The sequence below is a fragment of the Babylonia areolata genome, chromosome 29, assembly GCF_041734735.1.
Source record: "Babylonia areolata isolate BAREFJ2019XMU chromosome 29, ASM4173473v1, whole genome shotgun sequence".
NCBI lineage: Eukaryota > Metazoa > Mollusca > Gastropoda > Neogastropoda > Buccinidae > Babylonia > Babylonia areolata.
The window spans coordinates 39,272,401-39,295,647 of NC_134904.1; the positions used below are offsets into that span (position 1 = coordinate 39,272,401).

General features: G+C 49.1%; 1 protein-coding gene across 1 annotated transcript in view; it reads left to right on the forward strand.

Moving 5' to 3' along the window:
- LOC143274862 (LIM/homeobox protein Lhx5-like) overlaps positions 1-23,247 on the forward strand; it is a 148,902-nt gene that overhangs the window by 90,966 nt on the left and 34,689 nt on the right. The window contains exon 3 of the mRNA XM_076578821.1: positions 16,493-16,666. Coding sequence (XP_076434936.1) covers positions 16,493-16,666 — 174 coding nt within the window. The remainder of the gene's footprint in view (positions 1-16,492; positions 16,667-23,247) is intronic.

The window sequence follows — 23,247 nt, forward strand, 5'->3', positions numbered from 1 at the left end:
AAAAAAAAACAAAAAAACCGCCCATAGGCTACTACACTGAATAACCCCATGCCCCTTGTCCATGCATCCCCCCCACAGCCGGGCACCCCCCCCCCCCCACAAACACACCCATCTCACCACTAGTATAACTACCACTTCCAATCAATCCCACTTACCATTACACGAGGTGTTCAACTGTTCAGTTTTGGCTGAGCGCGTTTGTTTTTCGGACACTCAGAAATGAACTTGTTAAAAAAAAAAAGTAAAAAAAATAAAAAAATAAAAAATCCCACACTGTGCGTGTAACGGAACATTAAGGTCGCATCGCAGCTCATCAAAAACATCCATCTTTGTTGCTCTCTCTCTCTCTCTCTCTCTCTCTGTCTCTCGAGCGTTTTGCGTTTTGGGTCAACAGACCCAGACAAGAGATAGGAGCACTGGTAATATACAGATGTGTCCGTTCAGAAACAGCTAGGAGTATCATAATAGTGGTGGAGAACAATGAAAGCTGGAAGTAATTAAGTTTAATAGTCTCGCGTGTTTCTTTTTGTTAGCGAGCCGTCGTGACTATCGTGATGATCAAAGAGGAAATTGGACTTGGTGGGAGGGTGGGGGTGGGGGCTAGGAGGTGTGTGTGTGTGGGGGGGGGGGGGGTTGATGGTCGTTTTATAAAGGAGGGGTGGTGGAGGTGGGGTGGGGTGGGGTGGGATCTGCAAGCTGGTGCGTGGTGGTCAGCAAACCAAGGGAGGTGTGTGTATGGGGGGTGGGGGTGGAGGGAGGGAGGCTGGGGGTGATGAAAAGTGTGTAAGGGTTTGTTGTTTTGTTTTTTTGTTTTTGTTTTCTAGGGGGGAGGAGGGGTGAATGACATTGCTTTCATTTCATACTCAAGGATGTCGTTTGTGCTGTATTTGTGACCCTTCCGCTGGTATCATCCAATTGTAGATCGTCCGATCACTTTTTTTTTTCATTCTTTGTGTGTGTGTGTGTGTGTGTGTGTGTGTGTGTGTGTGTGTTAATCACACCTTACGGTTTGTTCAAGTATATCCAACCCATAACACAACACACACGATAGTGACTGCATAGGTTTTATGCATGGTGGTTGTTGTTGTGTATGTGTGTGTGTGTGTATTTTTATTATTATTTTGTTTGTTCGTTTGGTTGTTGTTGGTTTTTGTTTTGTTTTTGTTTTGTTTTTTGTTGGCCAGCACTTTGGGTTTATGCGTATATCAAGCAGAATGACGCTCTTTTTTTTTTCATCTAAAGAAGAAGAAAAACATATGTTTCAGTCCGTGGGCTTTAGCACTTTATCTTTTTTCGAAGCGGGTGTGGTGAAGCGTACATAGACCAAACCGCATTCTTTTCTTTTCTTTTCTTGCACTATGGACAGTGGTCTTGGTGTCCGTGTTTCGGCTGAGATAAACCGTTAGCGTTGTATGTCGACAGAGGGAATCTTTCGAAATAGATAGATAGATAGATACATCCATGCATGCATACATACATCCATCCATCCATCCATACATAAACTTCGTAGGAAGTAATTTTTGTTTTCTTCTAATCTATGTTCACCTTCAGTGAGATCAACTTTCTCACCGGAAGTTACGCAACACCTGTTGCTGTGTGTGTGTGTGTAGCCCATCCACTGAACACGCCAGTTTTATTAAGACCAAACACACGTCTCATCTGTCATTGATGGGCTGGCTGACGCAGGAAAGCAGGCTCCAATGACGGTCGGGGCCCCACAAAAAGCCCCCGCTGAAACACAGAAAGCTTTACTTTACAGCCCGCCACAATAATTGGGCGATAAACTTTCACACCGCCCTTGTGACAACGAAACTAGTTGGGGGTGGGGGTGGGGGCACGAAACGACATCCCGGGCGACACGATACGATACGATACGATACCCCCCCACCCCACCCCCCAGCTATCAAACCCAATCCAATTTATCCGCACATTAACGCCAGCCAATAAAACTTGACCACACAAAACATCCCCGGGATGGAGGGAGGGAGGGGGGAGGGATAGGGAGGGGGGGGGGAGGAGAGCGAGAGGTGTAGTTGTATCTAAAAGCTTGCGATGGAGGATGGTGGATATTGTGTGTGTGTGTGTGTGTGTGTGTGTGTGAAGGTGGGTGGGGCCAAGGGGTTGTAACTCGTGTTGACCATTGTCCAGGTGGGAGTGCGTTCCGCTTGTTTATGACTCCCTCATGATGACGGTGGGCCAGTAGGGGGTTTGTTTGGGGGGGCGGGGAATGGGGGGAGGGGGGGTGTCCTGACTACTGTCGATGTGTTGTGTTGTGTGGTGGTGGAGGGGTCGTTTTCACCGGATCCTCAGCGAATGGGTTTTTTATTGGGTCCACGCGCGTTTTTGGTGTGGGGGGAAGGAAGTAAAGGAAGTTAGGACTAGAAGTGGGCGGGTGGCAGGTTAGACACCCAGCCCGGATAACCCCACTACCCCGGGTGTCGATGGTGATGGGGCGTTACCGCACGGTGAAACGAGGAGGAGATTGTTATGTGGGGGTGGGAGGAGGGGTGAGGAAGAGTTATGTGGGGTGGGGGATTGGGGTTGGCGGGAAGGATGAGGGAGGGATGGGGGGATGGGGGCGGAGGTCCTTTTGGGTTTACTTGAAGTCTCATACATCCTTTTGTGTTGTTGTCGTTATTGCTTGGTCTCTGCGCGGAGTGTTGTGATAGAGGTGATTACACTAAGAGACACAATAGAGATACACACACACACACACACACACACACACACACACACACACACACACACACACACACACACAAAATACACACACACACACACACACACGCGCGCGCGCGCGCGCGCGCGGAGAGAGAGAGAGAGAGAGAGGAAGGACATGACAAGACAGAAGGTTTCTCTACCATCTTTTTTTTTTTTTTTTTTCTTGTTGCCCTCTCTTCCCTACCACTCCCATCCCTCTGTGTGTGTGTGTGTGTGTGTGCGTGCGCGCGCGCGTGCGTGCGTGCGCGTGTATGTGTGTGTATGCGTGTGTGTGTGTGTGTGCGTGGAGGTGGGCCGACGTCTTTGAGGACGGAGGCATGCCTGTGATCCTTTGACTGTGTAGAGCTGTTCCTGGTCGGGGCGGCTTAGCAAGGCAGATCTCCTGTCTTTTGTTCTCTGTCTGTCTCTCTCTTACCTGCCCGGCCTCTCTCCGTCACCCTTTCGACCTCTTTGTATGTGTGTGAATGTGTGTGTGTGTCTGTCTGTCTGTCTCCAGCACGCACGAACGCGCGCGCACACGTGTGTACACACACACACACACACACGCACGCACGCACGCACGCCTGGGTAGAAAGGGAGGGGTAGGGGGCCGGGGGGGGGGGGGGGTGAGGAAGAAGAAAGAAAATGGACAAGGGCATCAAGAAACGAAAATAGGAAAACCATCCCGCTCTCGCTCTCTCTCTCTCTCTCTCTCTCTCTCTCTCTCTCTCTCTCTCACACACACACACACACACACACACACACACACACACACAGATAACATGAACCGCAGTCGAAATGTCCTAATTGCCAGGCCTGTCTTGACCAGTACTTAAGGAGGAGAACAAAGAAGTTGTAATCAAGCACTGTGCGTTGGTTTTCATGTTGCTCAATACACTTGAAGTAGTGGGTGAAAGGGAGAGACAGGAAAAATACTGAAGCAAATGATACTGCTGCTGCTGCTGCTACTATTACTACTACTACTACTAATAATAATAATAATGAAGTGACGTATGGTGACTTTTTCTGCAACGAATACCACAAGGGGGTTGGGAGGGGGGGGGGGGGATTTAGACTTGTGTGTACTTACCTTCGAAACAAAACAACCTCGTCGTCAACAACATCATCATCATCATCATCATCATTGTCATGATCAAGAGCCACAGCACCTGCTGCCAAACCACAACAGCAGCGACAGCAGCAGCTGTAATGTCGTCGAAACTAATTTGTATGGTTGGACACTTAACTGCAGATACTGGCGGTGGTGGGGCCTATCATTTTGAAAGGGGGGGTTAATTGCTGCGCGCCAGCACATGTGTTGTGCCTATTCACTAGCGATGTTGAACTGTTGACATTCAGCTTATGTAGTTTTTGTTGCTGTTTTGTTTTAGGGTTTTTTGTTGTGTGTGTGTGTGTGTGTGTGTGTGTGTGTGAAATCGAAGTTTTGTTCCCTCTTTTTTTTCAATGGTAGGGAAATGGAGGATAGTCTGTGTCCTACCCCATTACTACCCACTCTGTTCTCACTGTTGGTGTATGCGGCAAACAGGTATACGAAAAGTTCCAGGCTCGATTTTTCTGGGGGGGGGGGGGGGTTGTTGTTGTTGTTGTCGTCGTCTTTGTTGTTAATATTATAATATTAAATTTTGGAACAAGACACAGTAGCAGATAATTGTGTGTGTGTGTGTGGTTGTGTGTGTGTGTGTGTTTGTATGTGTGTGTGTGTGTGTGTGTTCGTATTTGTTGTGTGTGTGCTTGTGTGCGTGCGTGTGTGTCTATTTCTGTCTTTCTCTCTGTGTCCTCTTTATGTACCTATCTATGTATCTGTCTCCTCAGCCCCCCCCCCCCAGCCCCCCTTCCCCCATGCTCCCTTCTCCTACCCTCCACACCTCTGTCCCCGAATCCTTTCTCTGCCCGTGTAAGTCAGGTGGGGATGGGGGGGGGACGCCGTGGATCAAAGGGAGGTAAAAAAAAGTGTTGGAGGGATGACTGAGGGACTAGCTCCAACCTTTGGCACAGCAGCTCCACCCTACCTGTCTTCCACCCTCACCCCTCCACCCCCCCTTCCCTCTCCATGGGTTGGAATGGTGGTGGGTGGGGGGGACGGGGGGAGGGTTGAGGTCCCCGACCCCCTGTCTCTCCTACATCCCCGCACACCGGCCCCCCCACCGCTAAGGAAAACAGTCGCTTACACCATACACAAACAGGTCGTGGCCGACAAGGGGAAAGCGCTACCGTGTGTGCCCCCAACCCAGGACTGTGCCCCCAACCCAGGACTGTGCCCCCATGACCAAAAGAATGTCAACCAAAGCGAGAACGGCCTGTAAGCGAAAACGGGGGCTCTCTCTCTCTCTCTCTCTCTCTCTCTCTCTCTCTCTCTCTCTCTCTCTCTCTCTCGTCGTCCTCGTAATCTCTCTTCAATACGGACTTAGTACATTGTCATGGTGGACCACAAAAAAACAAACAAAAAGAAACAACCGATAAAATGAAATGAAATAATCGCAGGCGCAGGAAGATCAGCCAAAATAGTTACATACACCGATAAGCCGAAGACAACAGTACTGTATTATACCCAGCCTGTGCGTAACAGCTGTATTTGTATAATTGTATTGTATTACGTTTTGTCGCAACAATTTCCAACATGGCGGGGTAAAAACGGTCATACACGAAAAAGCCCACTCGTGTGCGTACGAGTGAACGTGGGAGTTGCAGCCCACGAACGCAGAAGAAGAAGAAGTCGCAACTTTTTTTTCTTTTTTTTTCCTTTTTTTTAATATCTGTGTGAGATTTGGGTTGCTCTCCCTGGAGAGACAGCGTCGCTACTGTACAGCGCCACACAATTTCGTTTCTGTCTGCAAATGTATGTGGTTTATTATCAAAGTGGAGTTTTCTGCAGGTTTTTGCCATGCACAGCCATTTTGTTACTGTGGGGTTTATTTGACGTACGCTTTAAGTGCATGCCGCACGCGGGGGTCTCGGTTTGCCATCTCATCCCGCGAATGACCAGCGTCCAGAGCACCACCACTCAAAAGGTCCAGTGGAGGGGCGAAAGAAAAGTCTGGCGAGGTGGTGGCGGGATTCGAACCCCGTGCCCCTTAGATTTGTCTCGCTTCCTAGTAGGCAAACGCGTCGTCGTCACCACTTGGCCACCACCACTAACTCTCCGTAGTGCTGCAAGATGGCACCGAAGGGACGACTGGCGAAGAAAAAAAGAAGAAAGAAAAAAGAGTTCCAGTACAAAGAGACCGTCCAATTGCAATTCCTTGTTCCAGGAGTGTCCTTTCCAATTTTTGGCTTTTTATTATGGTCTCAGAACTTTCTAAGGGGAGTGTGTGTGTGTGTGTGGGGGGGGGGGGGGACAGTGGGGGGTTATATTGGCTCTCTCTCAGAGTTTGACCGGTCCGTGCGGAAGGTTTGTGAACGTCAGGGGTACCCGCTTTACACCCGGTGTTTGAAGTAGAAGCGACGGAAGGAGGGTGGGGATGATGGAGGAAGGGGGCGGGGGAGGGGGTAGAGGGGGGGTGTAGCGACTGGTGTGTGTGTGGAGGGCTACTACTGCTACTACTACCAGGTCGCGTGGCTCTCTTGACATGAAGAAAGGGAAGATGGACGTTTTATGAGAGTCATGAAACTCCACGTGAACACCGTTATTGCCATCGGGGGAAGCATCCAAGAGAAAGCGGTTTTTGGGTGGAGGTGAGGCAGGTGGGTGAGGGGGTTGGGGGGGCGGGGGGTGTTGAGGATCTACGTTATAGCAACCAGGGATTTTAAGGTTTGTGGGGGAAAGGGGGTGGAGGTGGGTGGAGAGATGAGGGATAGGACAATTTTCTGCTCTCTCGCACACTGTCTTCTTCCCCCCCCCCCCCCCTTTTTTTTCTTTTATTTTTTTTAAGGAGTTGTCTACCCCTTTTGCTGTTTGACACATGCGTTCGAAAACGGGACATGGGTTGTAAAGTCATGGTTGACTGCAGGTTTGCGGCATGCTTTTCTCTTTTTCTTTTGATTTTATTTTATCATCTTTTTTTTATATGAACATTTCAAAGAGAAGAAAGGGAAAGGAACAGAAAAGGAAGAAGTGTTGCTCGCTTATGTCACTTTTTAATGCAGGGCGGGTTTTTGTTGTTGTTTTTTTGGTGGGGAGGGGGAGGGGGGTGGAGGTCTGATCTGATGACGGATTGCGAGGTTGGTTTACACATGTCGAGCATGTTGTTGTGAAAACAGCGTAGTGCGGGTTTTTTGGTTGTTTTTTTTTTTTTTTTGTTGTTGCTGTTGAGGGACCTTTATGCGTAGGGTGTGTGTGTGTGTGTGTGTGTGGCATGATTTATGGGTGTGTGCGGGCCCATTGAATCTCTCTCTCTCTTTTCGGTTTGTTGGCTGGTTCAGGGTTTTGGTATGGTGTCGTGTTGGACGCAGTTGTTGAGGTGTAAAAGAGCTTTGAGAGTTTAAGAACTCGTTTTGGGGTTTGGTGGGGGTGGGTGGGGGGGTTCTTCAGCCTTTGAAGGGTTTTCTGGTGGTGGTGGCGGTTTTTTTTTGGGGGGGGGGGGGGGTGGTAGGTGTTTTTTTTGTTTTTTGTTTTGTTTTGTCTTTGTTGGTTTAAATAATCTTTAATTAATTAGGGTTTTTTTGTTGTTGTTTTAGGGGGAGGGGGAATGTTTTGTTGTCGTTGTCCTCATTGTTGTTTTGTTTAAAGTTGGGGGGGGGGGAGATAACCCGTGCTTAGATTCAAAGAGGTGTGTGATTTTGTGTGTCTGTGTCTGTGTGTGTGCGTCTGTCTGTCTCTTCGTGTGTGTGCGCGCGCGCGTGTGTGTGTGTGTGTGTGTGTGTGTGTGTTCTCGCTCCTCTTCGTTCACATGCGCACAAGGTGGTGGAGACAGAAACAGAGACGGTGGCAGCAGCTGCAGACACATTCAAAACAACACCTCGTGAGTCAAGGTGACAAAGAGAGAGAGAGAGAGAGACTGGGTGAGAGAGAGAGAGAGAGAGAGAGAGAGAGAGAGAATGGTTCCTTAATTGAGAGACACAGAGGAAGATGGAGATTGACTGAGAAGGGGTGGAGGGGGGGGGGAAGAGAGGAGATAGAGAGAGGGAGGGGGTGTGGGGAGAGAGAGGGGGAGAGAGAGAGAGAACTGGATGGAGTGAGAATGATTGGAAGAGAAAAAGATAACAGAGAGGGGTGGGAGGGTGTGTGCGGGGGGCGGGAGGGGGAGGGCAAGAGAGCTAAATAAGAAAAAGAAACACAAGAGGCCCCTGAAGAAACCTTTGAGGTGACACATATTCCAAGCCGTGGTGAGAGGAGCTGACGAGGGAAGAAGTGCATTCGGCAGCCGCCTCCACCCTCCTTTCTCTCCCTCTCCCCCCTCCCCATCCCCTCCCCCTCCTCCCCCTAACATATCCCTTCCCACCCACCCACCCACCACCTCCCCAACACACACACTCACCTCCTCCCCAACACACACACTCACCTCCTCCCCATATGTCTGACAGCACTCTTTTGAAGCTTTAAAGTTGCAGTGGTGGTGGTGGTGGTGGTACGGTAAGGTGTGATGGTGGTGGTGAGGTTGTTGGTAGTGGTAAGGTTGGTGATGGTGGTGGTGGTAAGGATGGTGGTTGTGGTAAGGCTGGTGGTAAGGTTGGTTGTGGTAAGGTTGGTGGTGGTGGTGGTAGTAGTGGTAAGGCTGGTGGTAGTGGCAGTGGTAACTACCTAACTACCCTGTGCAGTCGCAGGAACCATGCAGGCACGGGTCTGTGCGCTTTGTTTCTCTGTCTCTCTCTCTGTCTGTCTCTCTCTCTCTCTCTGCACTTGTTACCATCCATCTCAGCCGTGAGAGGTCTCACCCTCACCCCCATCACCCCCTCATCCTCTTCCCCCCCACCTTCCCACCCCACCCCCACCCCCACCCCCATCCCCCGCCCCCCATACCTGGTTGACAATGACGAAACGCTGGATGCTGTTTTTTTTTTGGTTTTTGGTGTGTGTGTTTTTTTTGTTTTTTTTTTTGTTTTTAAGCTACTTGCTAGATGGGAAAGGAAAAAGGAGTGATAGTGGTGGTGGGGGGTGGTGATGGAGGGCGCTTGGGGGGAGGGGGGGGATGAGGGTGCAGAAAGCGGTTGATGATGGTGGTACTGGTAGGAAACCTTCGTATGACAGGGTGGGTGCTGGTTGGGTTGTGGCGGGGTGCGGTGAGGGAGTGATGGAGTGGGGAAGGGTGTGTGTGGTTTTTTTTGTTTGTTTCTGTTCTGCGTTTTCCTTCTTTCCCCCTGTTTTTTTTTTTTTTTTTGTTTTTTTCTTTCTTTCTTTCTTTCTTTCTTTGCCTTTTTATCATGTACGAATTCCTTTCTGTCCTTTTCTTTTTTTCAATACCTTTTCCATAGTTTCTTTCTTTCTTTCTTTCTTCCTACTATTAAGCTGACTTGCTCTGACATAGTCTATTATGATATGTGGAAGGAGGATTTTGTTGTGATTGAAGTAAAAAAAATAAAATAAAAGCGATGGTTAGCTTTCCACAAGTGTTGACGAAGTCCAGAGCTGAGGACAACAAAGTCTGCCCGCCCAGGGCTGAAGGAAAAGAGAGGGGGGTGGTGGGGGTGGCGGATGGGTTGGGGGTGGGGGGCGAATAGGGGTGGGGGGTCGGGGTGGACAGGGCCTAGATCCAAGAATGATCAAAGGAGGCGGCAGAACCAGCATTTAAGATCGAAGAAATGGTGACCGTTTCCAGCGTTGAAGAGAAAGGCGACAGCCGTGATTGAAGAAAAAAGGCGACAGCGCCTGTGACAAGAATTGGAGAGAGAGGCGACATAGTTTGTGTCAAGGAATTGAAGAGAAAGGCGACATAGTTTGTGTCCAGGATTGAAGAGAAAGGCGACATAGTTTGTGTCCAAGATTGAAGAGAAAGACGACATAGTTTGTGTCCAGGATTGAAGAGAAAGCGACATAGTTTGTGTCTAGGATTGAAGAGAAAGACGACATAGTTTGTGTCCAAGATTGAAGAAAAAGGCGACATCGTTTGTGTCCAGAATTGAAGAGAAAGGCGGCAGAGCCTATGCCCAGAATTCAGGAGAAAGGCAGTAAACGATACCAGATCAAATCTGCACCCCCTCCGCCCCCCAACCCCCTCCACCCCCACCCATCCCATGGATGATGCTGTCGCACTGACAAGCCACACACCCCCCCCCCCCCCCACCCCCACTTCCATCCTCCTTTTCCCCATTCCTTTCAAAGTTCCTCACGTCCCCCCTCCTCACACCCACCCCTTACTCCACCCAACTCACCCACACCCAGCTTCCCTCCTCCCCCCCTCAACCCCCAACCCCCAACTCACCCTTTTCCAGATCGGCATCAGTACAGCGAGCGCGACCGACACGCTTGAAGAAAGAGAGGAGTCATCTGACCACGCTTGGCTACCCCGGGAAAGAGGGGAGGGGGAGAGGAGGGGGGTTATGGGGGGGGGGGGAGGGGCGATACGGATCTTGACCATTGTCCGGTGCGGGGGGGCAGTTGGGTGCGGGCCTGGGATCGCCAAGTGCCCAGCGCCACTACACGGCATCGCCTCCTCCTCCTCCTCCTACTACTACTACTATCAGAAGAGGATGAGATTGATCAACTCAACGTGGTGGACACACACCGACTGTCCGTCTCTCTGTCTGTCTGTATGCGCGAGCCTCTTGACAGACAGGATTTAAGCGTATGCAAATATCATGCAAATGATGCGAGGGATGGATAGGAGTGAGTAATCATTGGGGGTTGGAGGGGGGGGGGGAGAAGAAAAAAGGCATGGGGGGTTGTTAAGATGATGACGCTTTTAGTGGGTGTACTTTGGATGGGCGTTGATTCTCTGATTAACGTGAGGCAGTTTTTTTTTTTGCGTGTGTAGTGGTGGTCTGTATGTGTACCTTTGTGTGCTGAAGAGCTTTTTTTGCCCCAAGAAGTCGAGTCGATAACCTTGAATAGCGGGCGTAAACCAGCTATTATTATTATTACTGTCCACGTCATCATCATCACCATTATCATCATCGTTTTTATCATTATTGTTTTTGTTATTATTATTACCATTTTTACCACTGCTGTCATACAAAGTTTATGGAGCGTGAGACATATTGATTCTAAATAAGACATTGAGGAGGTGCCGCTCATGTGATGGTTCCTTGCTGGTATCTTTCAGGCCCGTGTCAAAAACGTGTTCTGAATATGTCATCATAAAGGATTTGCTTTTGTCTCGTTTTCTTGTGTGTGTGTGTGTGTGTGTGTGAGAGAGAGAGAGAGAGAGAGTGAGTGTGTGTGTGTGTGTGTGTGCGTGTGTGATATATAGAAAGAGAGAGAGGGTGGGGGGGAAAGGGGAAGGGAAACAAAGGTTCCTGATCAAAGGGTGCAGCCTTCATGCATGCCAACCAACATCCCACCCCCTCTCTCCCTCCCCCGCCTCCCCCTGGTAAGTAAAACCTTGTTTACAGACTATACACTCGGTAATTGGTTTTTGTCAGACTAACAACTACAGGCTTTCGTCGGCCGGAACCGCCGTGCAGAAAAGGTCAAGAGACTAGATAGACTAGGCTGCATGCTGCTACCTCCCCCTGTCTGCCCGCTGCCTGTCTCCGTCCCTAAGTCCAGGGGGCACCTGAAGCAGCGGTGACTGGCTTGGTGCACGGGGTCATCAGCCACCCTGACACATAGCGGGTGTGCATCGAAACTCGAACCCGAGTCCGCGCAAGACACACACACACACACACACGCACACGCACACGCACACACACATAACCCAACCTGCAACATGCGTAACACGTCAACATGCTGCTGAAATTCAACACAAAAGTAAAGTAATCGTGACGAAACGGAGCCGAACTGATTCGAACCCCCAGCCCCCCCTCCCCCGAAACTTCTGTGACGCCATAGGTCGTCATCAACCCCCCCCCCCTCCGACCCCTCACACCCCCAAATCTCCTTCCCCCTACCCCCTGACCACCATCACCACCACCACCACCACCACCACCTCACCAGGAAGAGGAACTGTTGCTATGAGCAAGCTGGGAGAACTACACCCACCTCCTTCACTACTCCCTCCGAAGGCCACGGAACAACGAAGGGAGGTAAGAAGGGGCCCCAGCCGGCAACGAGCGGCTTGTCTCCCTTCGCTGTCGTAGGTCATCCTTGCGCGAGACAGGTCCATTTGCATGCTAATAGGCACGGGGCGCGCGCCAGATAGTTTAGGGGTGGTGGTGGTGGAGAGGAAGAAGAAGAGTTTGGGGAGGGGTGGAGTTGGGTGGGGTGGGGGCGAGGAGGGTTGGGTTTAGGAGGGATTTGGGAGGGATGCATTCTGTGGGATGGTGCAGCTTGGTGTAACGAGTTTTCCATGCAAAAGGCAGCTAGCAGCAGCGGACCTGGGGTTTGCCTTGCCTTGTGGGCAGAAGAGGGATGTGGTGGAGGGGAACAGAGAGAGAGAGAAGCAGTGAGCGTGAAACACTAAGTCATGTCGCCTGGCCGGGGGAATGCCGGGGTGCTCGTCCCCGGAATAATGGATGGGTGGTGGTCTTGTCTGTTTCTCGTTTTCTCCTCCACCCCCACTCCCCCGGCCCTCACCCCTCCTCCTCCTCCTCCTCCTCATAACCACCCTCCCCCACCCCCCACCCCCCTTCCTCACTCTCACCCCTATCTTTTTTCTGTCTCAGTCTCTCTGTTTCTGTGTTTCTGTCTGTCTCTCTGTCGTCTCCATTTTTGTCTGTCTTTGTTTTCTGTCTCACACACACACACACACACACACACACACAAGGGGGTGGGGGGGGTACTCGCCCTCCTCCCCCATCCGCACACACACACAAGCTCTCTATCCTCCTCTCTTTCTCTCGGGCCCCCTCCCCCCCCCCCCTCTCTTTCTCTCGGCGCCCCCCCCCCCTCCCCAACAACCCCCACCCACCCCCATCCCCTCTCTTGCCTTCTTAACTCCATAACAGCGGGTTTTCCAGTATCAGTTTTCAAGAATTTCAATAAAACAGAAGTTGTGTTTTTTCTTAATGATGACAGAAGGTTTCCTTTCTTTGCTCCTTCCTTTTGTTATTAATCTTGCACTGATGATGGAAGTTTTTTTGGGTTTTTTTCTAATTCTTTTTTATTTTATTTTTTTTATTAGGGTGTGATTGACACAATAGCTCCTTTGCAAGAACGGAAGGCGGGCACATGAGCAAAACCTCTCACAATCGCTCCGTATGGTAATAGAGACACAAGCCTTTATATTTCATTTTGTTTTATTTTGTTTGGTTTTTTTTGTCACACGCGGCGGCGCAAATGAACACTAAAAACAACAAACACTCGTGTCGGGCCCTCCTCATACACACAGCTGATAGCCGCGGCAGGATCTTAATGCATATAAAGGAGCTTGGCGGGGAATAAGAACAACGGCGGCTGTTAACTGACGCTTTCGGCGGCAAATAAAGCATCCCTTGATGAATAAATAAATAAATGCACTAAACAAACGAATAAGCAGAAACAAACAACAACTCGTGAATGAATGAATAAATACATTCGTTTATATAAAGCCACAATTGCGGAAGAGGTTTATTTTGAAGTGGGTGGTATGATGTGCCGTTGGCGGCAGTCTCACATGCCTCTCCAGAGAACGATTAACATGGCCATCTGCAATCATTCTAGCTTCTGTTTTAGCCACACGGTTTCCCAGTCCCCTCACCCCCCCCCACCCCCCCCACCCCCCCACACACACACACCCTTTCCCCCACCCCCCTCCCCCCACCCCCAAGAAGTTTAATCACTTCTGTTTTCGTCTTCATACATCAGAAGTTCAGATTACATCTGTGTCAAAATACAACAATGTATAGAGCTGCTGGTACTGGTAGCGTAAATGCCTTTTATATTTCTGAAGACCGGAAGTATGTTTCGAAGACTCCTATTCATGCAAACGAGAATCATGTCCATTGATATTTCCTAGTGTGTGTGAAGTGATGTCAGATGTGTTTCTTTTGGACGGTCCCCACCATCTGTTGGCGAAACGAAGACGAATGTCATTGGATTGGTTTTGTTTTTTTGTTTTTAGAAGAAAATGAAAGTTCATATTCACCTTTCTGTCTCTGTATCTCTCTCTCTCTCGATGTCTGTCTGTCTCTCTCTCTCTGTCTCTCTCTCTCTCTCTCGATGTCTGTCTGTCTCTGTATCTCTCTCTCTCTCTCTCTCGATGTCTGTCTGTCTGTCTCTCTCTCTGTCTCTCTATCTCTCTCTCGATGTCTGTCTGTCTCTCTCTCTCTGTCTCTCTATCTCTCTCTCGATGTCTGTCTGTCTCTCTCTCTCTCTGTCTCTGTCTCTCTCTCTCTCGATGTCTGTCTCTCTCTCTCTCTTTCTGTCTCTCTGTCTGTGTGTGTGTGTGTGTGTGTGTGTCTCGATGTCTGTCTCTTTCTCTCTATCTCCCTCCATTGCCCCGTCCCTACCACTCAGTCCATCCCTCTCTCTCTCTTTTCTCCCTCCATTACCCACACTAAATCACACACACACACACACACACACACACACACACACACACACACACACACACACACACACACACACACACACACACACACGAGGGAGAGAGAGAGAGAGAGAGAGAGAGGGAGGAAGGGAGGGGCAAGCAAGCAAGCGCAGGCGCGCACATTCTGCTGTGCTCGTTCGTTGATGCGTTTTTAAGTAACGATCATATTTCCCATTGACACCTTGTGTCTTGAATCGGACCCGCTGCCAGCACACTTCACCTGAAAGGGGAGCCCGGTGAAGAGATTCGCAACAGCACACACACACACACACACACACACACGTATGCGCACACACACGTATGTGCACACACACGTATGCGCACACACACACAGACAACATCCACACACACACACACACACACACACACACACACACACACACACACACACACACCCGGCCTTGCTGTGGGTCCTGCCTGCAACATCTACCAGAAAGTAAAGTGGCTAGCATAGCATTTACCACGTCGTCATCCAACTTTTCTTTCTTCGCGCTATCTGTTTATTTTTCGCCGTGCCAGATAGCATCGTTGTTTAGACAAAGCGCCTTGTTGAAAGACTATCAGCCCACGCAGTTTGGAACGAAAAAAAAAAGAAGAAAAAAAACACACAACCCCCCCCCCCCCCCCCCCCCCAGAAAACAAAGTAAAACAAACACACCGTGAAAAAATGGGGGGGGGGGGGGGGGATGAGGGGTAGGGGTGGGGGAGCAAGCGAGAATAAAGAAAAAAGCAGAAAAAGTCGTATTGAAGTTTTTCTTACGGTGTTTGTCTTCGTCGTTCTTGTTCTTAGATTGATTTAAGAGTTTGTTTTTGTGGGTTTTTTTCTGCAAGGCATGATTTTTGTTGTTGTGGTTTTGTGTGATTTGTGTGTACAGAGGTGTGTGCTTGTGTGTGTGTGTGTGTGCGTGTGTGTCTGTGTGTGTGTGTGTGCGTGTGTCCTTGTGTGTGTGAGAGAGAGAGGAGGAGGAGGGATATGGAGGAGTGATGAGTTGGATGTAGAAACTGACAGTGGTTCATAATGATTACGTCCACTTGAATTGGTAAATGTCAGATCGGAAAATTCCTGAAACACGCTTTCGTCCTTCTTCTTCCTACGGTCGTTCATTCGTACATCTTTTCTCGAACAGTTTTCCTCTTTCTTTAGTTTTGACATTGGACTCGCGATCGATTGTTGCCAGATGCAGTTGTGTTTTATTCATAACGAGATCTTTCCATCCATTCGTTCCTTTGTGTTAGTTTCGATCAATCAGTAACTTGTGTGCATGACTAAATAAAACGTGAATGGAAATGACAGGATTTGCATACAGTGAACATTGGTCATTGCAATTATGTCATCCATCATGTTGGATATTTATGGATCCAGTCGGAAACGAAAGCGTGTTTGCCAAGACGATAAACTTCCTGTGTGGAGACACCACCCGTGTTTTGATTGGATGAGCAGCATCACGTGTGAACAACCCACGCCGTGTTTTCGGATTGGATAGGGGTAAACATCACGTGAGGACCAGGTCCCAAAAGCGGGTTTGTTCGGAGTGGACGTCAAACAGGCACGCGAAAACGTAGCGATTTTTTTTTTTTTTTTTCATTGCCCGTTAAACGACACTTTCTGAAGATAGAAGCCGTGTTTTGATTGGACGTTAGCACGCGCAGACTCAACATTAAATTTATGTTTCATTTGTGATGATCTTCTTTCTCTTTAGTACTTCAGATATCGTAAGATGAGGGAGGTGGGGAATACGGGCGGCATGTTGTGGTAAGGGGTGAGGGGGGTGGGGGGTGGGGGAGCAAACTAAGAAACCCTTTCAAGCAAGCAGCATATTCCCATAAAAAATACACACAGCAATTTAGATAACACAGAGACAGAGAGAGGGAGAGTCATAACAGTTTGAACAGAATCAGAGTATTTCGTACGGTTTCATATCGTTCTGTTGTTACTGTTGATTGAACGTTTTTTTCCGCTGTGTTGTGCAGCATTGTTCTCTGTTTTTGACATTCATTCATTCATTTAGAGGTTTATTCTGGGTACCTGTATGTGTAAGTTGTTTCTTTAGTTGCTTGTCTTACTGACGATACATGTGTGTGTTGCTTTCTGTTATTTCGGAAAGCATTTTAGGATCCAGTTGGTATGTGAGAACCAAACAAAATGAGAGAAAGAGATGTTTCGTTTTAATCGGTTAATTAGTTGATAAGTTAGTATAACATATGTGTGTGTGTGCGTGCGTGCAATCTCTGTACTACTTTTCCTGTTCTTTCAGGTCCGGGCCTAGAGCAGGTCTATACTAATGGTGTAGCCATGGGCATGTGTGTGACAGAGAACGGCCAGGAGTTCTTCCCGGGCTACCACCAGGCCTACGGGGAGTTCTTCATGGGGCAGGGCCAGGACGGACCCCCTGGGCCCCTCAACTTCCTGCCCCCGCCCAACCAGCCCACGCCCCCCATCCTGGACCAAGGCATGCACCAGCCAGGTGGGTTGTGGGTGTAGTCTGTGTGTGTGTGTGTGTGTGTGGATGTTGTGTGTGTGTGTGTGTGTGTTGTAAGTTGTTGGTTGTGCTCTCCCTCTCTCTCTCTCTCTCTCTCTCTCTCTCTCTCTCTCTCTCTCTCTCAAAGACCTTTCTTGGCAATGACAATAAATAATTCCAGTGTGTCCAGTGTGTCCAGTGTCTCTCTCTCTCTCTGTGCGCCAATATTGATGTCAGTGTTGTATCAAAACAAAACAGTACAACAACAGAAAAAGTAATACCAAACAAAATGATAGGTAAACAAAAGTCATCATCACAGTCATGACAACAACAAAAAAAGCAACCAAAAACGCCAGCATAGATATAAAAATTATGCTGTAAACCGAACCCGAACAAAGAATAGTTGTAGTAGTATCTGTAGAACTATGACGACTACTACTACTAATAATAATAATAATAAGAGAAATAGTTATGATAAGAATAACAGTATTTTGATGAAGACATTGAACAAGGGAAATATTTTTTTTTTATGAAAGCAGTGATGGGAAAAAAAATTACGAGCGAGGTTAGTGAGGGGGGGAGGGGGGGGGGGAGTGGGATGCGGTAAAAACTAACGAACCAGATTTAAAGAGGCCAGGATGGAAAGGGAAGGGGTGGAGGGGGGGAGAGAGAGAGAAGAAAGAAAATGGACAAGGGCATCGAGACACGAAAATAGGAAAACCATTGCCTCCTACCCCCTCCCTCTCTCTCTCTCTCTCTCTCTCTCTCTCTCTCTCTCTCTCTCTCTCTCTCTCTCTCTCTCTCTCTCTCTCTCTCTATTTCCCCCCAACAGTAAAAACGAAAATCTTTGCAGTCTCGTTCCTCGCAAGTCTCCAGGGGAATGAAGGAGGGAAGGGTGAAGAGAGAAACGAAATGGCAGCTCGGGTGGTGTAGCGGCGACCCCTTGGTTCTCAGGCAAGGGGGGGAGGGGGGGGGATAGGAGGAGGTGGTGGGGGGGGGGGGGGATATCAGGGGAGGCGATCGGCGCAATCAGCCATTTGTAATTAAACCGGCCCTGTCGCCGGCCCCTACACCCACACCCACACCCTCACCCTCACCCCCACCACCACCCCTGCGCAGATCCCCTCTTCCCTGTCCCGTCCCGTCCCGTCCTTCCTAACGGGCCTCAAGTCGTCGTAGTAGTAGTGGAGGCCCCCCATCCATGCTGGCATAAATCATAGCGGGAGACTATCTGTCGGGGCCGGGCCCGGGGGGCGTGGGGGTGGGGGTGTTGGGGGGGGGGCAAGGGCTGGTATCGGCGATGTATGGGGGCGTGTGCGGGGGTCGTTCTGAGAGCCCTCTTACTCCTCCCCCCCCCCTCCCTACCCCTCCTCCCCTTCCCACCCGTAACCCCCCATCGCGCCCCCCCCCTCCCTCACACACCACCACCACCTCTACCACCGCCGCCGAAGCCTTCTCTGTCTGTCTCTCTGTCTGTCTCTGTCTCTCTGTCTGTCTCTGTCTCTCTCCCTCTCTCTCTCTCCGTGTTGCTGACGATGACGAATGCTACAGAAATCGGAGAAGCAGAACACACACCCCACACCCCCCACCCCCCCAAACCCACCCATCCCCTCTTCCGCTCTTGTCGCTTTTCTCGTTGATGTCGAATGGGTTTTTTGTTTTTTGTTGTTTTTTTGTTTTGTTTTGTTTTGTTTTTAAAGGAATAAAATCTACATTCTTTGACGAAAAACTCTTTGTCCGTGTTGTTCTTGTCTTTGTCTTTCTGATTCTGTCTTTGTGTGTCATCCATTGTCTTCCTCACAGCCTTTGTCGCACATGCCGCACGTGCAAACAGTGAAAGACAAAGGGAGGTGTGTGTGTGTGTGTGGGGGGGGGGGGGGGGGGGGGTGACGGTTACATTGAGGAAAAAAACAAAACAAAAAAAACCGACACAGATTCCGCGCAGCCCATCATCGTAAGCGTAGAAAGATGCACAGGATGTTACAATGTGAACGAAATGATAATGTATACAACATATAAAGTACAGGTTCAAAATGACTGACTCGCTTGAAAAGTTTCATACTTTCCGTCGTGTGGAGCTAGTCAAAACTAAAACTAAGGAAAGCCACTGAAGTCGCCTAGTTTCTTTTTTTTCGTTGTTGTTGTTGTTTTGTCAAAATATATTTAATTAAAAGACCTCGGTGTTTTCACTCGAGGTTTTTGACCCAAACATAATTTTAAAGCACGCCCGGCCTAATTGGTGATTAGACAAAACTCCCGTGTTTTAGATTCCGGCGTGTGGAAATCGCGTGAGAGGAATGCCTATGGTGTTGCCGCTTATCGGGGTCCTAAAACTTTTGAGCTTGTATAAACACGATGTAATCTGAGGCTGGCAAGACTGGAAACTGAGGTCCCGGAACATCTTGACCTTATTATTAAGGGCGCGCGCGCGCGTGTGTGTGTGTGTGTGTGTGCCCGCCCGTAGGTCGTTAAACTCAGCTCGTTTGGGTTGGAGTTTGGCGCCGCTGCCAAGGACTTCTTTACGGGTGGAAACATGGTCGACTGAAAAATGTGCCAATTCGATATGGTCTTTGGTTTTTCGTCGTCCGGACACTGCATGCAGCGCATTAGACGGGCATCATGAACTCGAAATCTTCAAAATAGGAGATGAGAGATTGTAGGGGATAGCAAAGTATTCGTAGAATGGTACATTGGTCAATCCTCATCCCGTCAAACCCCATCCCGTCAATCCCCATCCCGACAATCCCCAGCCCGCAATCCCCACCCCGCAATCCCCACCCCGTCAATCCCCATCCCGTCAATCCCCACATCCCGTCAATCCCCATCCCGACAATCCCCACCCCGTCAATCCCCACCCCGTCAATCCCCACCCCGTCAATCCCCATCCCGTCAACCCCCACCCCGTCAATCCCCATCCCGTCAATCCCCATCCCGACAATCCCCATCCCGTCAATCCCCATCCCGTCAATCCCCATCCCGTCAATCCCCATCCCGACAATCCCCATCCCGTCAATCCCCACCCCGTCAACCCCCATCCCGACAATCCCCATCCCGACAATCCCCATCCCAACAATCCCCAGCCCGTCAATCCCCATCCCGACAATCCGATCAAGTTTCGACTGCTTCCTTTCTCCTCCTCCAGTTGTAGACCTAGCGCCTTATATCGGTGCCTTAAACAAAGCGACCTCTATCGCCAGACAGTGGTACCACAGTCGCCGCACGTTGGGTCACTGTGGCAGGCGTGATCCTGGAGGTGATGCTTGCTGCAGCACGTCAGTCGACCTGACAGTCGTCACTTACTGAGAGGAGATGGATGGACATTCCTGACCTGATGAACGGCTAGGAGGAGGAGTCCACCAGACGGGACTGACACACTGCATGCAGCCTGGGAGAGAGAAACACGGGTCAGAAACTCAGCGACCGCGTGTCAGTAGAGCTCCTGAACTTATCTCCAGACCTCCTCCCCCCCACCCCCCCTCGTCCTCCTCTGCCTTGTCATCGAACTCCGATCACCGCACCAAGGGAGGTCAGTCTCGAGTCACTCGAGGTCTTTTGGCGCCAGAGTGGTTGGTGGTGGGGGCCCTTTGCAGGCAGGCAGACAGACAGGCAGGCAAGGCAGGCAGGAGGGTGGTAATGAATGAGGTGACGACGACAGCGATGAGGCGATATTGGGGGGCAGCAAGAGGAGTTCATTAGCTGGAGGGCTGAGACCCAGCCAGGAAAAGTGCTCCATCTTCGCTTTTTTTTCTCTCCCTTGATGACAGGCCGAAGCACAAGTTGGACACACAACACACAGATGGCCACGATAAGAACTGCTTGCGACGACAGCGGTGGTAAGAAGATGGAGAGTGGAAAGAGTTTAGGGGGATTTGGGGAGTAGATGGGGAATGGGAAGGTACAGTTCTGTCTGCATTCGTGCAGTGTAGTACCGTGGCGAAAACAGCGAGGAAACTATCGTTCACAACAACAATAACAACAACAAACATGGAGTACAAGTGAAAACAGGCGAAGATGACAAGGAAAACAAGCGAAATGCACACCCGCGGCAAGTGAGCAACACACAACAGGCCAGTTTACGACAAAAAGAAAGGAGGCAGTAGTGCTGGGAAAGTGAATCAGGTTTACAGTCTTGGAAGTGAACGCCCCACGGGAAAGAGGACAAGGAACATCATACGGAAAAACGAGCACGTGGGAATGAACAACAAAAGAACGGGGGAGAGAGGGGGTGGGGAGTAGTGGGGGGGAGGGGGGGGCGACTATATAAGGCACATAGGGTATGGAAAAAAAGCACAACAACAAAACCCCAAAACAAAAGAGAAAGTAAGAGCCTGCAGAAGCCACCAGCGAAACCCTTCAGACAATTACCATCCCGGGAAGGTGATGGACGAGGGAGACAAGACAATAACACGGATAGAGGACTCAGCGAACCGAGAACTACAAAAGGAGGTAAAGGGGAAGGGGAAGGGTGGTGCGGGTGGATAGCTGGAACCAGGGTCGGCAGCACGGGGGGAGGAGGAGGAGGAGGAGGAACGCACGTTGGGAAGTGAATTAACAGCTCCCCAGGAGGCCCGAAGGAAACCACGGGCGAGAATATAGAGAGAAAAAGGGGGGGGTAGGGTTAATGAACAACAGCAACATCAACATCAACATCAACAGCATCAACATCAGCAACGTCAACAACAACACAGCACGGCAGTGTGTGGGAACGAAAGCAATACAAGGCCCGTGGAGCATGCACTGCACAGCGCCAGACGTCGGCACCAGGAGTGGACAACTCGCACGCGATAATCAGACATGATAGTGCTGGCGGGCCCTTGAAGAAAGAGAAGTGAGAGTGGTAGGAAGAGAGAGAGGCGCTGACGTGTTGGCGCAGATAGAGGTGTATATATATATATATATATATATATATATATATATATATATATATATATATATATATATGGAGCTTTCTCGTTGCTGAATGGATGGATGATGGATGCACTGCGATGAACAACAAGCAGCCCAGTTGTATGTGTAGGCATATTGTAGTACAGCTGCTGCTGCTGCATTCGTTGTCGCTGTTTGTGCATTTTAGTGTGTGTGTGTGTGTTGGAGCTCATGTACGTTTATATGTATTTGACTGTGCTTTCATATCTGTGAAACTGCGTGTTTGGTGCATATCTGTTATGCATGTGTGGGTGTATGTGTGAATGTGTGTCTTCATGTTTTACATTTATTTGCTTATTTATCATCATTGTTTTATTTATTTATTTATTTATTTATTATGATTATTATGATGATTATTATTATTATTATTATTTTATTATTTTCATTACTACTACCTTTTTTTTAATATCATAATTATTATTTATTTACTTTTTTTTCTTTTTTTTTCTCAAGGCCTGACTAAGCGCGTTGGGTTACGCTGCTGGTCAGGCATCTGCTTGGCAGATGTGGTGTAGCGTATATGGATTTGTCCGAACGCAGTGACGCCTCCTTGAGCTACTGAAACTGAAACTGTGCAGTTTAGTTTGGAACTGTGCAGTTTCTAAGGCAAAGCAGAGAGAGAGAGTTTTAGTTTTTGTTGAAATATCACATTTATGAATAGACGTATTTATCAATGACCAACCAACCAGTTTTTGAACTGTGCAGTGTCTTTGGCAAAGCAGAGAGAGAGCGAGAGAGTTTGTTTTGTTGAAAAATCACTTTTATGAATAGACGTATTAATTAATGACCAATCAGCCAGCACACACACACACGCGCGCGCGCGCGTGTACGTCAGAGGGAGAGATTTCTGATCTGGTCAGTAGGTCCAGGCAATCTTCTCACTCATTAGCCGATAAATCCCGCAGTTTCCGGATCACTACGGTAAAACTCTGCCCAGTTTATATATATATAAAGCAGGCATTTTTCTCTCCGCACTAAATCAGGCACTGCTTTTCCGTTCGTCTGCCTTTACGCTATTTTTTGTTGGGTTTGTCTTTTAGTTTTTAAATGATGACGGCAACTGAGAACGAAACTTTGTTGTTTTAATTTTTTTTAGTTAAACTGATGTCGTCACAAGTGCGTTTTACGTCACACTGCAACAAACACCAGCGCTGTCAGTTTTCTGGATTTTTTTTTTTTTTTTTCCGTCGTTGTTTTCCATTGTAGCAACGGGTGATTGGCAATCAAGATCAAGTTGTTAATGAGACTTGCATGAACATGGGATGGGGATGGGGTTAGTCGGGAGGTTAGCAAAGGCAGGCTTAGATTGAATCTTTTGTGTCTCTTGGCTGCCGTTCTTGTTGTCTATTTGGGAGGGGGTGGAGAGTAGGGGGTGTGGGTGGGGAGGGGGGAGGGGACTGGGTTGAGGGAACGGCAGATCTAAAACTATCATCAAACGAGCGAAGAAGGTCTGTGATCAGGTTGTCGCTCTTGCATCATGCTACTTCCCGTGTTAGTTTACAACGGCTCTTGCGTGTCCAGTCTCCATATTGAGGACAGAACAGGCGCGCGTGTTTGTGTGTGTGCATTGTGTGTGTGTGTGTGTGTGTGCATTGTGCGTGCGTGTGTGTGTGTGTGTGCATTCGCGTGTGCACGTGCAATATGAAACGATCATAACCAGA